Source organism: Accipiter gentilis, chromosome 34 (genome assembly GCF_929443795.1).
Source record: "Accipiter gentilis chromosome 34, bAccGen1.1, whole genome shotgun sequence".
NCBI lineage: Eukaryota > Metazoa > Chordata > Aves > Accipitriformes > Accipitridae > Astur > Astur gentilis.
Window position 1 is genome coordinate 7587631 of NC_064913.1, and position 18013 is coordinate 7605643.

At 37.6% G+C, this 18013-nt stretch overlaps 1 protein-coding gene across 10 annotated transcripts in view; it reads right to left on the minus strand.

Annotated features, from left to right (window-relative positions):
• PPFIA2 (PTPRF interacting protein alpha 2) overlaps positions 1-18013 on the minus strand; it is a 594728-nt gene that overhangs the window by 14678 nt on the left and 562037 nt on the right. For all 10 annotated transcript variants that reach the window (XM_049791955.1, XM_049791956.1, XM_049791957.1 and 7 more), the window contains 2 exons: positions 4629-4710; positions 648-848 (listed from right to left, as the gene is read on the minus strand). In XM_049791955.1, coding sequence (XP_049647912.1) covers positions 648-848; positions 4629-4710 — 283 coding nt within the window. The remainder of the gene's footprint in view (positions 1-647; positions 849-4628; positions 4711-18013) is intronic.

Sequence of the window (18013 nt, forward strand, 5' to 3'; positions counted from 1 at the left end):
TCTTTACTTGCTTCCTTCCCGTCTTCTGTGGCTCTCTCTCCCTTCCTCACCAAATGCACACACTCCACTTCTCCCTTCCAGACTCTCCTTTCACACCTCCAATCACTGCTTCTCTTAAAAGCATGAAGAACCGAAAGCCAGCCAACTCAGATGAGATAACATTTGAAAGGATGCAAAAAAGGAGAATGGGAACAAGATTCAAAGGAGCTGTGTTCCTACATAACATCTCCCCCACTCCTGCCTTGCTCCTCACCATCCCCACAAAAAAAAAGGAAAAAAAAAAAAAAAAAAGGAAAAAAAAAGAAGAGAAACAAAAAAAGAGAAACACAATCTGGTTTGGCTGGGAGAGATGACTTAAAGGAAGAGACAGGCAAAAGTACAAATAAGATGCTCAATACTGATCATTTAGATAACATCAAGGTTAATCAAAAGTACGACTTTAAAAAAAAAAAAGTATCTGCTAAAGGAAAAATATCAGTGATCAACAATCAAGCAAGTGATGAACAGGTCCCTCTGAGTCTCTATAGGAGAGTTCACACTGACTGGGAAGCGAGTGTTACCACAGAGCCACTCTCGTACTACAAAAGTCTTTCTGCAGACTCCTGCAGGGTGGGGGGGGAAGAAAGAGTTAGCTGAACAGGACTCACTGTTCTGGATGTTGGAGGTGCTGATGGACTTGTCAGTGATACCATCTCCTGGATTGCTAATCGGAGCTTTAAGCGATGAAGAGGATTGCTGATTCCAATTTCTCTTTGGATCTCGGTATCGGACAAAGCAGACATAATAGCTCCGCTCTTCACGTTGGCGCGGCAGGCAGCAACGTACCAGGCTGGCATGCCTAGCCAGAGCTGTTGAGAGAAAGGACACGTTCACCCAAAGCATTGCTTCATTTCTCAAATTAAATTAGTCATCAAGGCACCTATCAGTCTGAATCAGCATGGTAATACGCACAAATGAGTATGAATATCATAGTCTTTAATAAACCAGAATTGTTTCAGAACTTTTGAAATTGCCATGGCTTCATATGAACTCTTTTAGCTGCTTTTATTGTAACCAGAACTGTAAAGAAAGGCATGCTTTGAATTATTTTTAGAGCTGTGCCTCCAGCACGTACTCCTTTCCTAGGCCTTTAAGGAGCAAGTAGTGGCACACGTCAGCGTTACTGCCCATTTGATAGTCTTGTCTTACACACAGAAAACAATCTAAAAGGAATTAAGTCATTTTTTCACTTTTGGACCAAAATGGCTTTCTCTCTTTTTCCGTTTTAGTCCCCATGGTGTACTCATAGGGCACAGTCTTACATTTCTCAGCTTTTATTTTCTTGGTAGAGATAAACCAAGCACAGTTCACATAACCGACCTAGTGAGGACTGAGCTTACTGTAAATTTGGGAACAGTTTGGTATGGCGTCACATCCCAGCTAAAAATACTGGTTAGAAGTTGCAGCAAAACGTGAGCACAGCTACACCACCCGTGGATTTAGAAGATACGTATTTGCGGCTTCATGCTTTTCCTCTCCTTATGTTAGTCTTACCAGCTGAGGTCAGCGACAGCCCCTCGTGTCACCACTTAGTCTTTCCTTGTAAGAGGTACTCGCCACTCCTCCAGTCTTTCCTGGGACCTACTGAGTAAGAATTCTTCTTGGTTTTCTCAGCTTTCTCATTTTGTGCTGCCTCATTAATATGACTGCCAGTGTCTACAGCTCTTCGCTCCCAAAGGAGATAATTCCACAGCAGGGATACATACATGTGGGAAGTTTTTGTCACAGTATGAAATACATTATTCTCTAGCAAAAACTGGATGTAAGCAGCAAATGCCATAATCACTGAGATTTTGGAGATAACGCAATGGAAAACAAAGACAGGCCTAGCTAGGTGCATCTCAAATAGGGCATCAGAATTAGCTCATTTCATTATTTTAATTTTCTCTCTTAATAATGGCTTACTAAAAGAGGACACAAGGTCACGGAAAGGAGTCAAGATATGCCATCAGTAAATTCACCAACAAATCTGGAAAGCAGAGACCAATTGAAAGGATTTTTATTTAATTTCTTGCAGTACAGGGAACTACTGTGTGGTTATTAACAAGTCTATACCTTATCTGGGCAACATTTACTTAAAAGACAGCTGTTAGATTGCTGTTATGTCACAGGGAAAACAGACTTGAATGTCAGATCCCAAAAGAGCTCAGTCAGGCTTTTCTGTACTGACTCCTGAGGTACCACAGAGCTTGAGGAACGACTGCATCATGTTTCAAAAAGCCCTTGCCACTGATGGGATGAGCCACTGCCCTCCATCCAAGGCTAGTCTGAACCTCAAATATACGATCTAATTCTAACTAACGGTAACAAAATACAAAGTTTCATGAAAGTCCAAAAATGAAAACAAAAATTACGTAGATTACACCCAGCTGCACTTAAACAAAGGGCCATGAAGAAACTATGCATAGCTTTAAAATGTATTTAATATTCTCATTTGACATTAATTTTTTTCATACATGCACTTGAAAGCAGCAAAGCGTAAATACTGGGAGTTATTCACCCTGCAGAAATACATTCAAATGTTTGCCGCTCATTAGGTAAATTAGTTCTTTAACAAACAGCTGTCTACCAAAAAGTGCAGTTAGATGAAAACAGTCTCCAAGAAGAGGGCACAGTAATTTTTCTCTGCCGAGAACCCAGATATCAAGATTGATATACTCTTGCAGAATTAGTTAAGAAAAGCCACAGTTCTTAAAATACATCTCACCTACATCTGTGCTACATACAAATGACCAGAATAAATGCTACGGCTGAAAAGTCAAGCCCTGAAGAGTTTGGAAATGTCATGATTGCTATCACGTAGACTTCTTTATTTTGGGCCTTTGTCTCCTTTAATATTATTTTCGTTCTTTAGTCGAAGGGTCACATATTATATATTCCCCAGGAGAGTATGAAATGCACACAGTGTCCATCTGCTGACTGAATGCACTGATGCTCACTGAAGAAATACAGTACGTCTGTCCTCTTATCTTTTTATCATCAGTATTCAATCTGCATTGAATACCGCAACATAAACTTCCTCATGGGCTTTCCTGTGCTACTCTCATCATATTTCCCGAGAAGTTCATAGACATCAATTTCTCTTTACAGCCCCTCTGTGAGGCATACAGGAAGCATATCCTATTTTAGAGCTAGGAATCAAAGGAAAAAAAGACTAGGGCTTAACTTGTCAGAAATGTCTTCAAATTTTGGGTCACCCTGGAGGACATCAAGGGCAGATTTTTCTCAGTATTCAGAAATGTATAGACCTTTCTATGTTCACATTTCCAGCAAATCAGCTTTGACTGTAATATTGTATATTTCCAACTGATACAAATCTGGTTACAGAACTCTCAAAGTCATACGAAAAAGTCAGGTAGTGGCCCAGTTAATGAATGTTCCATATTAACAGAGATATTTTGGGGGAAGGAAGATACCATCCCATTTTCCAAGGTCATACACAAATGCTTGAACTGCCTTTCTACAGTTTTCGTTTCATCTTTTCCATTGGGTACCTTCAGCAATTCCAATATGAAGCAGAAATTTTATAGACATTAGCTGCTTTCATTCCTCATCCTTCATTTATTCCCTGAACATACTGCTGTCAAAGCTTTGGAGAGGAACTTTTTTTTTTTTTAATTGAAGGGAAAAACTCTACAAATTCTATCTGATGATCAATGGACAGATGATACCCTCAGCAGACCTGAGAATAGGTGGGAATACATAGAGACGCTTGGTATAGACAAGGAATAGAGACGCCTGTTCCTTGAGCCAACAAAGAGCTTGTATCGCCCCTGAAGTGATACAGCCTCGTCATGTAAAAGTGACCGTGTATTTGTATAAGAACATCCTTACTTTCTGCCTTCTCCTCCCCTCAGCATCAGGGTATTTTTTGAATGGTTCTTTCACTTAAAACATTCATTGATTTTTGTCAAGATTGATGGACAGCTCTGCTGAATGTTTCTCTAGATGGGTTCCAAAATCCATTCATTTAGGCTCTCCAAATCAAGGAGAGCTCTCTGCAGATTAGATTCCAGAGGTGAAGGCACTGCCTGTCAAATCAGACAGACTTCAACCTAGATCTCCCACACCCTGGGTGAAAGTGCCAAGAGGAACACCTTTTTTTCCAGTTCTGAGTGATATCTAGGTAAATCAGCCCTTTCCCATTATATTTTTAAAAAAACAGAAAGTCATAAAGTCTTTAAATTTATTAAAAATTCTGAGGATGTAACTTCTGTGTTAAGCTCAAATAAAATTTGATAGCTAATTTTTGTTTTGTCCTTAGCATGTTACCCTACATAAACTCTTTCTGTGGAGTTCCAAGATATTTACAGACTGAGAAATTATAAGATTTCATAAATTTGGGGGTTGAGTGCATTTAATAAGCCTTTTTTCCTGTCCTCATCCCCCTGTGTAATCCTGTCTTACTTTTTTCAGCTCTAGTCTCTGCTTTACGCCATCCAGTGTCAAAATCTTCTTAGTGCTCATGGCACAGTGCACAAGGGAGAGAGAAGGAGACTTTAATAGTCTCCTTTAGAATTTGTAAGGACGAGCACACAGAAGCAGTCAACAAATGTGACCCACGTTTCCAAGTTATGGCCAACACTCACCTCCAGCCAGGCAACCACTGTTGGGCCATCCCACTGTGCAAAAGGCAAACCCTTTCTCCGAGCTTCTTCCAGAAGTTCATGTCTAAAAATGGATCAAAAAATGTTACATATGCAGAGGTATGTGTAGGGACAATACAGATGTAACCGTGCCTCTTCGTTAAGGGTAACAACAGTGAAACATGCCGACAGGCATAGAAAAGACCAGTGAACAATACAGCTCCTTCCCCGTTTTGAATGTATTCCTTAAACTATTCCCAACTCTTTTTTTTTTTTTTCTTGGTGCATTTTTGCATCCCTTTAAACACCTAACATACAAAAGGCAAGGCTTCTGCCTGTTCTTAGCTGAAGCGATATAGAATTGGGATAACCTATATAAAAGGATCACCCATATAATAGAAGATATTGGTGAAGAGAGAAAACAGAGATTCCTCCTGAGACTAGTATAGTGTGGTCTGGTAATGACCCAGAAAGGCCCACAAAAGCCAATTTCTAGACCTGAGCCAAGCATGGGTGTAACGCAGCTAGGTCTGAGCGGTCTCTGTGTTTAAAACACAAAACGTCCTGGACCAGCTATGCACAATTCTAGGGTCTCTGGAGTACAGCTATTCAGCATTTTAAATAAGCCATCTGTGGCTAATTAAGAGTTGGTTGTATCTTTAATAGTTCCGTGTTAATTTTTTTATTTATTATCACTTATATACAACAGAAATCCATGTGGTTTACTGGTGTATACATTTTTACAATTACGGAATTGATGTGGTTTCTCAATTTTATACACATATACATAGATATATATCTATTGAGTTGATCCAATACCAATCCAACTCCTGCACTTGCAGCTTTTCTGGACTGCAATGAGTGTGTATGTAAAACATCATGCTCAAAGCTTAAAATATACTTTTAATACAGTGGTATTAAATATTTGGTAAAGTTACGTACAGGCCAGTCAGACTATCAGGAAAATGCTCTATATTAAGCACATTCAACCATTTGATCAGACATTTTTATTCCTGGAGCAGGAATAAAGAGCCCACCGTGGTGGTGGCATAGAAAAAGCAGTCCTTCAAAAGTCCTTTTTTTCTGTTATTTAACAACATATTTTCAGCTGCTTCCTACTGAGTGAAACACCAAAGAAGGCTCTTAGCAACAAGCAGTAGTGAGAAACAAATTAGACGGGGACTATGCTAGCGTGGTATTAAAAATTGCTTACATTCCCACATAACAAAGAAATCTTGGAATTACAGCTCCAGTTTTGCTCTGTCCTCCTTTATTACTACAGCCTTTGCGGTTCAGTTATCCCTCGGCAATTCTTCACTGCCTTAGCAGCCTTTCAAATATATATACTACAAAATCACAGCAGATAAAAGCGATGGAGTCATCTTACCCCTAAGGAGTATTCCTTCTGGGATTTTTGCACTGCTGAGGGGCCGGACTGAGAGAATTCAGCTTTAGTGGAAAATGGAACTCAAGTATGCAGTTTTGCATATGTGTTTAAATCCCTGGCTCTGAATATTAATAGAAAGACAGCTACTTTACTTTCTATGTTTATGCTGTAGTAATATGTAACATTACAAATACTTGACAGCGTTACTGAAGTTTATCTAGCTTCTCTTCCCACACATCCTTCGCAGCATACCTCATCCTTTGTCACTCAGATTTCCAAAGACTTTTGCTTTCTGTGAAAGCGCAGCCTTCAGCAAAATGAGGAGAAGTTGCTCTCCGGGTGCATAAACACCCTGTTACCTTTAGTAGCTGGTGGAGGTACAGGAATGCCGTATTCCCGGGGAGACCAGCAGCGAAGGCCAAGAGAGACGTGCGCGCTCGGCTGCTTAGGAGAGCGGAATCAAGGCACGGCCAGACGCGACCACCTCCCCGCTACCTGTGGACGTGGTGTTTGGGCTGCAGCCCTCCCTGGCGCTGGTTCCGCAGGCTGCCCGCGCACCTACGGCAGTGCTGCACCTCCCGCCCCTGCCACCGCGGGGCTGCGAGCTGGCACGGCGGTCCTTAGGGACAGCCAAACTTCCAGGGATGCCCCTTCCTCACCTGGCCGCTCGTGGTGTCCCACGGCAGAGCACGGACCCTGCAGAACCCTGTGTGACTCGCTGCCTTCCCAAAGCCGGCGGCTGGGAGTCCCATGGAGGCACTGTCCTTGGGGGAACCTGATCCCAGATTTTTCCTCATCTGGGGCATTCTCATCACTTATACCCGCTAAAAGAGCAAGGTTGGCTATCACAGTAAGGAAAAAAAAGGAGATTATGGCTTTGAGGGCCAGGGGCCCTCCTTGCTTGTGTTGGTCTCCTGCTCCAAGCAGGAGAGCAGCATGTGGTCTACAAGGCGATGGGGTTCAGGGAGAACTTTTGGCTTATTTCTTTGATTTGGTGTTAAATCCCTGCGTGGCCTAAGCAACCGAGGTACCTGCAGAAGAGGCATTGGCACTTTAAGTTCTCACTTCCATGAAAAACTTATTTCCTTTATGCTGGAATTGTAAAGTTCATATTTCTGGGGAGTCCTCTGTGACTTTGCAACATTTGAACTGGCCCGAGGCGTGGTGTGGAAGCTTAGCATTATTCCAGTGCTTCGCAAACAAATACACTCTTCCAGAGTAGGAAAGCACTTCTGTTACTTCAGAGGCATTCTGGCTCACAGAGCTAAAGGAAAATATAGTCGTGGTTATTGACTTTGGCTGAAGAAAATGGGGCCAGGCCAGAAAAGGGATGCCCTATATATGCTATAGCCAAAGACTACAGTATGATAAACATAATCCAGAGGGTTTTGGCACGTAGAAGGAAAGTGTTTTGGGTTGAAAATATTTTTAGTGTAAAGTTAAAATCCTTTACTCAGACACGCCCAGGGAATACAGCCATTATAAGGCCTGTGCCTCACTTATTGATGTGCAATACTAAAAGGATTTCTATAATATTTCTTTCCCTTAAAAAAAAAAATTTATGCTTCAGAATTTATACTTCCTTCTCTCAGAAGTTTCATTTAAACACCTCTCAGATATTAAAGTTTATTTAAATTATATTTTACTTCTTGAACAGTATTCTTTGACTACTTCTTAGTATACACTAGGAGATCTGCAGAACCTGAATTTTCAATTTCTAAACCAGAACTAAACCCAGAATTTCTATATTTTGACTAAGAGAGATATTCTTTAGTTGGTAGTCAAAGAAAACTCTGGGTTTTTTTATAGGAACTAGCACTATAGAAAAAACTCCACTCTTTCAAAATAAAAGTGTCATGTAGGAAAAAAATGTATCATTTTGATCAATAGTGCAAATAATCAAAAAAAAGGAATCCAGTGATCTGCCTATTTTGGAATAGAATCCTTATATTTTAGAACAGCCTGAATGTACTGTTGTCCTTGTGGGATAGTCACTGGCTTCCTGAAAACAGGTCCCCCAAGCCCAACATTGGCGTCTGCAGTTCAATTTTCCTTACAAAAACATAGAACTGAGGAAGAAGACATGAATACCCTAAAGCTCGTCACTCCCTCTTCCTTTCATTGCAAAGATAGGGTTTGGAGATCGTGAATAGCATTAGACAGTTTCTCTAATTTAGAAGATGCTTTGCAGGGGAACATGGGGATTTTCTCCTCACTAAGGCTTTTTCAGATGAATACTATATGTTATAATGTGGCCACTTTGCATTGGTAAGGAGGTAGGGAATTAAAATGTAATTATTTCCATGCTCATTTAGTTTTTTAGGCAACATATGAAAACAAGCTGATAAGGAATAATTGACATTTATTAAGCATTATCATAAATGCTATTATTTTACAGATAAGGCTTTAAAGCACTTACTACCACTGGAATGAATTCCAAATTAAAGCCATATTTTTAAAGATAACATTATTACTGTTCAAGAATAAAATCCTCTTCCTGGAGACATTATGGGAGTAACTGCAATATGCTATTTAAAATATATCACTACCCTGAGCCTGGTTTTGCAAAGTCAGGAAATTTCATGAACCTCAACTGTTTAGCAGTCATCCAAAATTTGAGAGACACTTGTATTTGTCTGTTTCAGAGACAGTGCCTCGAAGTGGGCTGTCTTCAATCTTTTTCTTTTTTTTTTTCAAAGACAGAGGGAAAAAAAAAATAAATCACGTCATGTCAAGTTGTGTTGCGGAGTTGTGTGTCAGAGAAGCGGGGCTGCCTCCCCAGCACTGACTTCTGATGTTTAATCCTCCCCAAAATGACTTTCTAAGGATATTGTTACATAGGACCATTTTCTTTAGCACCATTTTTCTGAGACCCAGGTACAACTGCCCAAATCATCATCAACCTACCAAGCTGAGAGCACAACTGTCTTATACCATGGGGACTACGAATGCTTCAATATCTCTCTAGAGAGCAGAGGTACATGGGAGCAAAAAGGAAGGGAGAAATTATAAGAGCAAACTTATGTTATTATCCTGCAGATTTTCTCCCTCATATACATCCTTCCCTTGCACCAGGAAAATTCTAGCTCTGTATCGGCAGCCCTCACCAACTCATTGCATAAAACTCAATGAACTTTTATTAAAAATAAGAATAATCTTTAAATAGACTTTGTGTCGGAAGTTAACGAGATCTTGATTTAAAGCGTGTCACTTCAGTGACATTCAATTTTCTTTATGAAGATGATGCTCCCCCCCTGAAGCAAACGAGAAATAACAGCTTAGGATTTCTGGCACACATAATGCAAAGACTCAGTGTAGCACACAAAGTCCACACACTATCTTGATGAAACTTGAACAATGTTTCAACAGAGATCTTCATATTTCTGCAAATAATAGCATTTACTCTGATAGTTCTAGTAGGGTTCACATGAAAAGTCCTCAGGGATATTATATTACGCATATTATAATGTCTCTTAGTTAAACTGTAATCATGAACGTGAGATAAATTGAAAATGAAGCACAGTGAAGTCAAGAGCCAAATCAATCCAAGCAGAATTTAGTTAAAAATTTTGGCTAATGGGCAATTTAGATCCTATGAAATGGCCTTTACTCACAGGCATTTTCTTAAAAAGGTAACAGACAAAAGCATTTACCCTCTGATTATTATTACTGACACTATCATGATTCTTGTTATCATGAATACTAAAATGTTTAGTTTACAACAGAATATTATACATGATTGGTTTCTAGAAGAGATTTAGACAGGAACGATAGGCCAAATATGCTGCATTCATCTGAGTAATCCTATGATTTCAAGTTAAGATTAAACACATCTGCCTCTCGAAAGCTAACATACTCACAATTCAAAGACTCCAAAATTCAGGAGAGACGATTTCTAATGAATTAAGCTGGATTTGGATTTTATCTTTTCTATTGTCATCTGCTAAATATTTAAGAGAGGGTAGAATCCTGTAGCTAAGGTCATTGTATGACAAAATAAGGTAGCTGAATTTGTATAAATTAATAATGATATTAAATGTCTAATAAAAATAATAAGTTACATTTTATCTATTTATTTTTCTGCAAGACTATAAATGTTTTTAAAGTAGGAAGTAGAAAAAAAAAAAAAGAAAAGAGATTCAGACTTGTTATTGCCATATAATGCTGATTTAATTTAATCTGAAAGGATCCATCTGACTTAAAGACTGCACTAATTAAAAACTGGGTCAGATCTTGTTTCAACTTTGGTACTTAAGTGACCTGGCTTTTATATATTTGAAATCCTCATTCTTTCTCCTTTTAGATACTTGATATAATAGACTGAGAACAATGGGAAAAATTCAATTTCCTTTTTTACAAAACGTTTTGTATCCAACTTTAAGGAGTTTTCAGAAAAAATGACTGAAATACAGAAATCAAGATGCAACTAGTAAATAAAAGTTTTTAAATCTAGAAAACAAGGAAGTATAACTCTGAATTTAATAGCATCCCAGATAACACAGATTAGCAAAGCAGATTTAACAATGCTGTAATTATTTGATATAAGTGTACATTTTTAGTATAGGGAAACTGAAGGACAGCATATTTTTTTTTTTTTCTGAAGACATATTAAGTGAAGCATGTTCAGGAATGCTTAATACAGACCCTAACAAATTAGAGCTGCTGAGAGCTACTACTAAAAAAAAAAATAAAACACCTGTGAAATAAACAGACTTGCATAATGCATAGCCTTGCAATCTTGTATCTACTGTGTTGCATTAGAGACCCCTGGAGTTCCCAGGTTGATTAAATGTTATCAAATCTATTTTTATAAAGCCATTTCAAAATCACATATTCTAAATTAATGGGGTAATCCCTGTTTTCTTTGAGTTTTTTGTCCTTACACCTTCAGAAAGTTATAGCTCATACATGCTTTGAACAGATGAAATTTTCTCCCCAAGTTCCAAAAATTATTCAAGAAAAAATAACATTTGTATGATAGATCAAAGAGGAGACGAAGATTTTAAAGTTGCTATCAGGTTAACAATTTTAAAAAAAGCCAAACCCAAACATAAAGAAAATGAACCAGTGGAAAAGAAAACAGTAAAATTGTAAGCATAAATGAAATATTATTGTACAACTACTACACAGCATGAGGGCTCAAACAGGAAAAAAAGAAATTGTGAACTCTGGATTACTAAAGTGTTTGCAAATTTGAGTCCTCTGTGAATTAATTAAACAGAATTTATGCCTTAATAGCATTTGTTAATCTAGGCCTTGACTCTCATGATTTTTGCAGTGATTTTTTTGTGATTCTGGACTTTAGACCTCCCCAAATGTGTTTATTTACAGAAATTGACAGAAGTTATCTCCAACTAGTTAATCCATTCTGTTAAGCCCTACAGGAGCAAGTCCTGACCTGAATTTGTGTATGTTTTCAAGGTTTACCATTATTTTGAATACTTTGAAAGTTTTCATTTGGGTCAGTTTTATGCATGATTTTGTTACATAAGATTCACAGAAAAACAAAAATAAATAAAACGAAGAAAATAAACATGGTGCTGAAAATGAATATGTTCAGCAGCCATGGCGTTTTAACTTACCCAGATATGCTTTTCATGAGATGGAGAGAGATGAATGGGAAAAAAAAGCACATAAATGTTAATGAACATATAGTCATCCATAAAAAAAATAAATAAAATCATATGATAGATAAAATAATACAACCATTATAACTATGAAAATCTTTCTAAGTGGTCTTTGAATGCTTTAAAGACGTTAATGTTCTTTTGAAGAACAGATACATCTTTCAAAATGAGATTTTCATTAAACTCATGTTGGCTATTTATTAGGTACCACTCAGCACAGCACTTCTACCATCTAAAATACATATTTGTGGCAAAGATCTGTAAACACAGTGAAGGTGGAATAGATTTTCAAATCAAAGCATTTTGCCCAGATTTGAATAATTTCATAATGATTTTTGTGTAACACCAAGAATTCTGAAAATCCCAAACCTGTGGATTTAAGCAAGTTACTATAGAGACACAGAAAAATTGAGTGGACTACAAACCAAGGTTTACTTTTCTATGCACACTTTACTAATACTTTAGCAAAATATCTTACTGTAATCATAAATGACCTAGACTCGGGGTTTTGTGGTGGTTTTTTTTTTAAGTATGCAGATTTCATGCACATAGGACGAACATTTGTAATGGTTATTCTTGCTGTGTGGTATTTTAATTTGAGCAGTAATACTAATGCTAGATTAGTAACAATACTGGTACGAGTGATTTGCCCTCTAGGTAACCTAGTCTTGCCAATATAATTGGTAACAGTATATGTAGGAGAAAGCAGGATGCCATTGCCGATAATATACTTTCTTCAGCATCCTTTAATTGCCATCATAAAAAGAAAATTATATGCCTGAATGAAACCCAGGCATGTCAGAATATTATATTTCTATTAACGAAGGATTAAAAATGCTTGGTAGACACAGCTGTAGAAAACTTGGAGGCAAAAAGCCTGTGCTCTCATTAATTAAGAAGAGGTTGCAGACATTTCAGTGAGTTCAGGAGGGTGCTTGTTTCAAGATCTTAAATTTTGTTTTCACATGTGTGAGATCAGCAGAACAGCTGAGAGAGAGGAGAGAAAGTGTGATACAGAAAAGCAGATGGAAACAAATGACATTTATACACAGAAAGTTTAAGAAAGGAAAATTAAGGAAAGGAAGGACAACGGAGGTATGCAGTATAAATAAAGGACTAAGGACCTATTCAAACAATTACCAAATCTGATGAAAGTAGCACTAGAATTGAATATGCATTCATGATTCATGCTCATTTTCTGCTGAGCTAACTGTAACGACTGACTTGAACACCTTTGCCACAAGAGATTTTAATTTTGGACCTTTCAGAGTCTATTGAACTAGAACTCCCACTTCTTACATCTTCCTCAGAATACTCCTTTGGGTATGGGTAGAGAGAAGTGAACATGGGGATTAACTGGAATGCGAGTCATTTTCTGGCAGCTTTAACGAGTTGGCAGTTTGCAGTTGCTAGGGGATAACTTGTGGGAGCTGAGGGCTGTTCCAGTCTCCCCCATCATAGAAGCAGAGGATGAAGGGATATTCCTTCACTGCCTGAACATTTTATTCGCAGAATAATAAAATACAGCAGAAGAAAATGGATCTTTAAATTGTAGCTTTCACCTTTTCATAAGGCAACCATTTTATCACCATTTTATTTGAAGGAACACAACTATTTCCCTTTGACATATATTAAACTAAAAGTTATGTAGCATTTTTTTCCTCTGCTGTGTTTTATCCATTCTTCCCTTAAACCTTAATTCTACAGTTAATCTGACAGGATATTTGCATCTGCTGGAGACCATCATTTAGAGAGTCAGCTGCATGCATGAGGGTAGTTGCTTATATTTATCCAGAAATCCCAAACTGCAATAGATAGGCCTATATGTGTAGATAAGGCAAGGACTTGGGCCTTGTTCTGTTTTTCTTTGATTAAAAACTTGCAACTTGTTGATACAAATACCCTTATCTTTTATGAGGAAAAGAATAAAAAGAACTTGGCAAAGGATAAAAACATTATTTTTAAAAAGACAAGAATATTAAAAATATGAGTTAGATCTAGAATAAAATGTTGTATCAGTTCTTTCATCCTCAAAATAATGGGTAAGGTTTAATAATCCTCTGCAAGATAAATACCCATACATCCTTACATTTGTAATGCTAAAAAGGCTCCAAGTATCCAATGTAATACCAAGATACATTTTTAACATTGCAAAAGCTTTTTGACTGACTAATGATTTGAAAGGGTCTTCCAATAAGTGTTAAAAATGTTTGCGAAAGGAATTAAGTTTAAAGAGAAAATTCATCTTTATGTATGTCTCAAGGATTAGACACCAGTCCGGCCAAGAGAAAACCATGGTGGACACAGCAGACAATCCTAAACTCTGTATCAGAACACTGAATACTTATCTTTCCTCCACTGGAATGAGGAAATAGAAAATAATAGCTACTGAAGACAGTACTGTTTGCTGGAAAGGGAGGAAGAACTAAAGATCAGCCTGAAAGCCACTAATAGCATCAAGTAGTTTCTCATAATGATGTAGGAAGGGAAGAAATTAAATGCAAAACTTGAATTTTCCTAATGATTTAGTAAATAAAAGATTGGGGGAAAAAAAGGCATCACATTCTTAAGAGCTACTGTAAAAAAAAATAAAATATGTACATTTAGGATATAATGGTGTTTAATATGCATTAAGTATACAGGAACATTAGATGGATGGCACAGAAAAAGACCTTAATTAATCCAATTGGATTCATTTTTTCAAAATGTGTGCAATTAAGAAAATCATTAGAAACAGCTATTAGTATACTGCAGAGGACAGATTATCTGTAGTCACAAATACACTATGTCAAATTCTAATTGCAACTGCACACATAAAACTTAATTAAAGGGGCATTGTGTGGATTCAAAATCAACTAAATAACTACAGTGGTTCAAACTCTTATTCCACAAAAAGGTCTACCTAGACACTTTTTCGAGTAGCCTGTTGACAGGGATGTAAAACGTAGGTTCGCCTGTAACAAATGGAAGTCCCGGTGTTCTGTTTTCTTTTACTGATTTTATTTAAATGTGGATTACCACAAGATGAGGCCTATTTTTTTGTGACTTCTCTCTATCATGTCCCAATATTTGAAGGATATATACAAATGAAAACCAACAAAAGAAAAGGACTGAAGCGTTATTAGCAATTTGTCAAATCTATCAAAGGAATTTATCAACATATATCATTCTTTCTTTTTCTAGGTAGAAAGGAAGAAGAGTCAATTAATACAACATGCTCTTCTGTTCATATGAAAGTTACTGCTCTTTAATATGTACATCTCTGTAGTCAGCTGAGACTTAACAGCACTGCAATTCTCTCTGCAAGGTTAATTATAAGGCTACGAATACGAAGAATTTCTTTTTACACTGTAATTTTACACATGAGAATTACTTAGGCCTTGATTTTACAGGTCTTTATTCGTGTATGTAAGTATATGTACGTGTCCTGGCATATCAAGGCTTTTCTGCAATCCACTTGAAGGCAGGAGGCTGTATCTGGCAAACAAAAACCTGTACCTGTGGAGCAAAACTCCCCAAAACAGGTTCATAGGAAAGAATGGTTTACTTCGATTTTCCTTGGAAAACATAAACCTCACATCTTAAACTCGTTTGGAAATGTGGAATTAATAGATTCTTGACCAGAGTCAAATCGACAAAAATTGAAGAAAAGCGTGAAGCTAAAGCTCTGCTCTTGACCCATCCTACCACCACCAGATGACTAGGAGTGACAGCATTATGACACAGTGCACTTATTTCACTGGCTAGGAGGTACGTAATGATTGTTATTCAAACGTTCATATTAATAAACTGGGGAATTCTTCAGCTTCTGGGCTGGAATCCTGTCAGTATGATCCGAGCTGGCTGACTTGCATGTGAATTTTTTTCATGGAGATAATTTGTATTTGGGATTGCTGGGGATGCGATGGCATAGGCCAATCTCAGACTGTACTAGCAGTGTGCACAAGGTCAAATCCACCTCCCTGTGACAACCTGGGACTCCACAGCACTGAAACGTCTCTCAAGCCTTGTCTTACGTTGATGCCTTGCACAGGATGAAATAAACACATCCTGTGAAATATCAGTGATTATGACCAACCATTACACACTTTTACAGAAGTATATATGTCTTGTCTGTCTTCAGCATGCTTCCTTCTTCAGGCAGATACTTGCTGCAACATTGCATATTGTTGCAGATCAAATAAACCTTGAAAAGGATATATATTGCTGGTGCTCAGAGCTATGCTGCACTTTGAAAGACAAAGCAAGGCTCTTCAGAGCTGTATTTGCCACCAGTGTGGCTTTTGGGTAAGGACAGTTTGACATCACTCCCGAGCAAAACTGTGGATGAGGAGAAATACAACGGATATTCACTAGGACATTAATAGCAAAAAGAGAAGCAAACTTGGCTCTATTTCTTGATAATATTTCAAGTTTGATATTTCAAGTCCATTGTGTCCATTGTTAAAGAAGATTTTTAGAAAGGGTTCATCATATGGTATTTTAGTTAAAAGGACAGAAAAACATTTACAGAGCTTCTGTTAAGCGCCCTAATTTGCTACCTGATATAAGGTCAGTGGGGATATGTGTTTTTAAGGGGGATACAGATAATTTGGTTTTAGGCGCAGTGTTATCTACTCTTTTTCTGAGATATGAATTGTCTTGTGGGACACATGCTGATCAACTTCTGCTGTCTCAGAGGACAATATGCTTGTATCCGAACCTTCCTCAAACCTTTATTAGTTGCGATAAAAACCGAAATGACCTGAAACTTCCTATGCTGGGTCCCAGCTTGGGCTATCACAACACCCCTGGGTGAAAGCCAAGGCCAAGTTATTGTGCACCATCATATTATTTGGTGCAAAAACACCCACAAAGGATGATCTTATGAACAGCTGGAATAGAGTATACAGAGTCACAGAGAAAAGGTACCTACAAAAGTCAGAACTGGGAATCAGGTAACCATTTTTCACAGAGAGACTGATTACTTGCTAGAAAAAAAGTACTAAGAGAAAAGATCCATTCCTCATTTCAGTGATGGCTGCCTTCTGGAAAGTATATCTTAAGCAAATAAAATTTATGATTCAAATGAGTGCAAATTATTTGAATCATTAGGGGACTCGAATGTAATGGTGACATAGAGGGTATCAGCACCATTAATGTTTTTAGTCCTAAATTGAGTTTTCTTGAAGAAGTTGCTCATTAGGCAAACAGGCTCCAAGAGTCAGACAAAAGGCAGAAGACACTACATACAAAATATTAACAGCTTTTGTATAGAACAAGTGAAGTGGAATATAAAGGCTAGTTTATATAATAAAAATGCAGTGCATTATTCTTTATCACACCCCCAACATCACTCATTTTCACCAAATAATGGAATAACAACCTAAATGCTCTAAATACCTCTAACATTCATTTTTTGTTTTCTAGGACTGCTAGGACTGATTTACAACTAGCATGACTTAAAAAGTTTTAATATTAACTAGAGCTGTCATATTTAATGTCTGAGAACAAACATCTATGGATGATTCAGGCAACTTAAGTTCATCTTTTCAGATGATTTTAGGAACATGTTGGGTCTAATTAACAAATTCTACACAGCTTCTTTAATTTCTCTTTGATGCCTTGGGACAAATACTTGTTCCTAATAAATCTACTGTAATAACCAAGTGTTGGATGAATAGGGACTCTTGTTTGAGGTTTATAAATGTCTGGCATATCACTGAGACAAACTGTTAATTACATTTTAATGATGCCTAAGTAGTCAATTGAAACTGAAAGAAATTTTACATCTAAATAGCATCGTCTAAGCAAGAAGCAGGAAAACTTTGAAAGCTGTTTTAATGACACTATAATCACCAGAGAGGGTATTGGTCTCCAGAATTACCATATTCTCTCATGAAACTTTTCAGAGTCTAATGTATTATTCAGTAATCTATTCTCTGCATGCAAATTGTGCTAAAATAGTATAACACGATGCAGTGTGTCTGTAACTCTATGAGGCCAGAGCAGGGTCAATGCACGTGCTCGCTACTCAGGTGGCCAGGACACCTGGAGGACCACTAGTACCTACTGCCGGTGGCAGCTCAGAATTTGAAACATTGTGCTGCTTCGTCCCTGCGGTAGGGGCATCCTTGCTGCATTACTGATGAAGTTGAATACATTAAAAAATGCAAAAGTAGAATTTTAGCATTTTAAGGTATTTTTCACTTAAGAGATTAATTCAACTGAAAGAAATACCATGGATAACATTTTAAGAGGAATTCTTCTTTTTATAACAACTTGTACCCAGTTTTAATTTACTAACTCAAAGCTAATTGCAAACTCTGGTGAGTTAATGAGTACCGCGAGAATGTGTTGATCACAGTGATGAATCAGACCTCTGGTTTCACGTC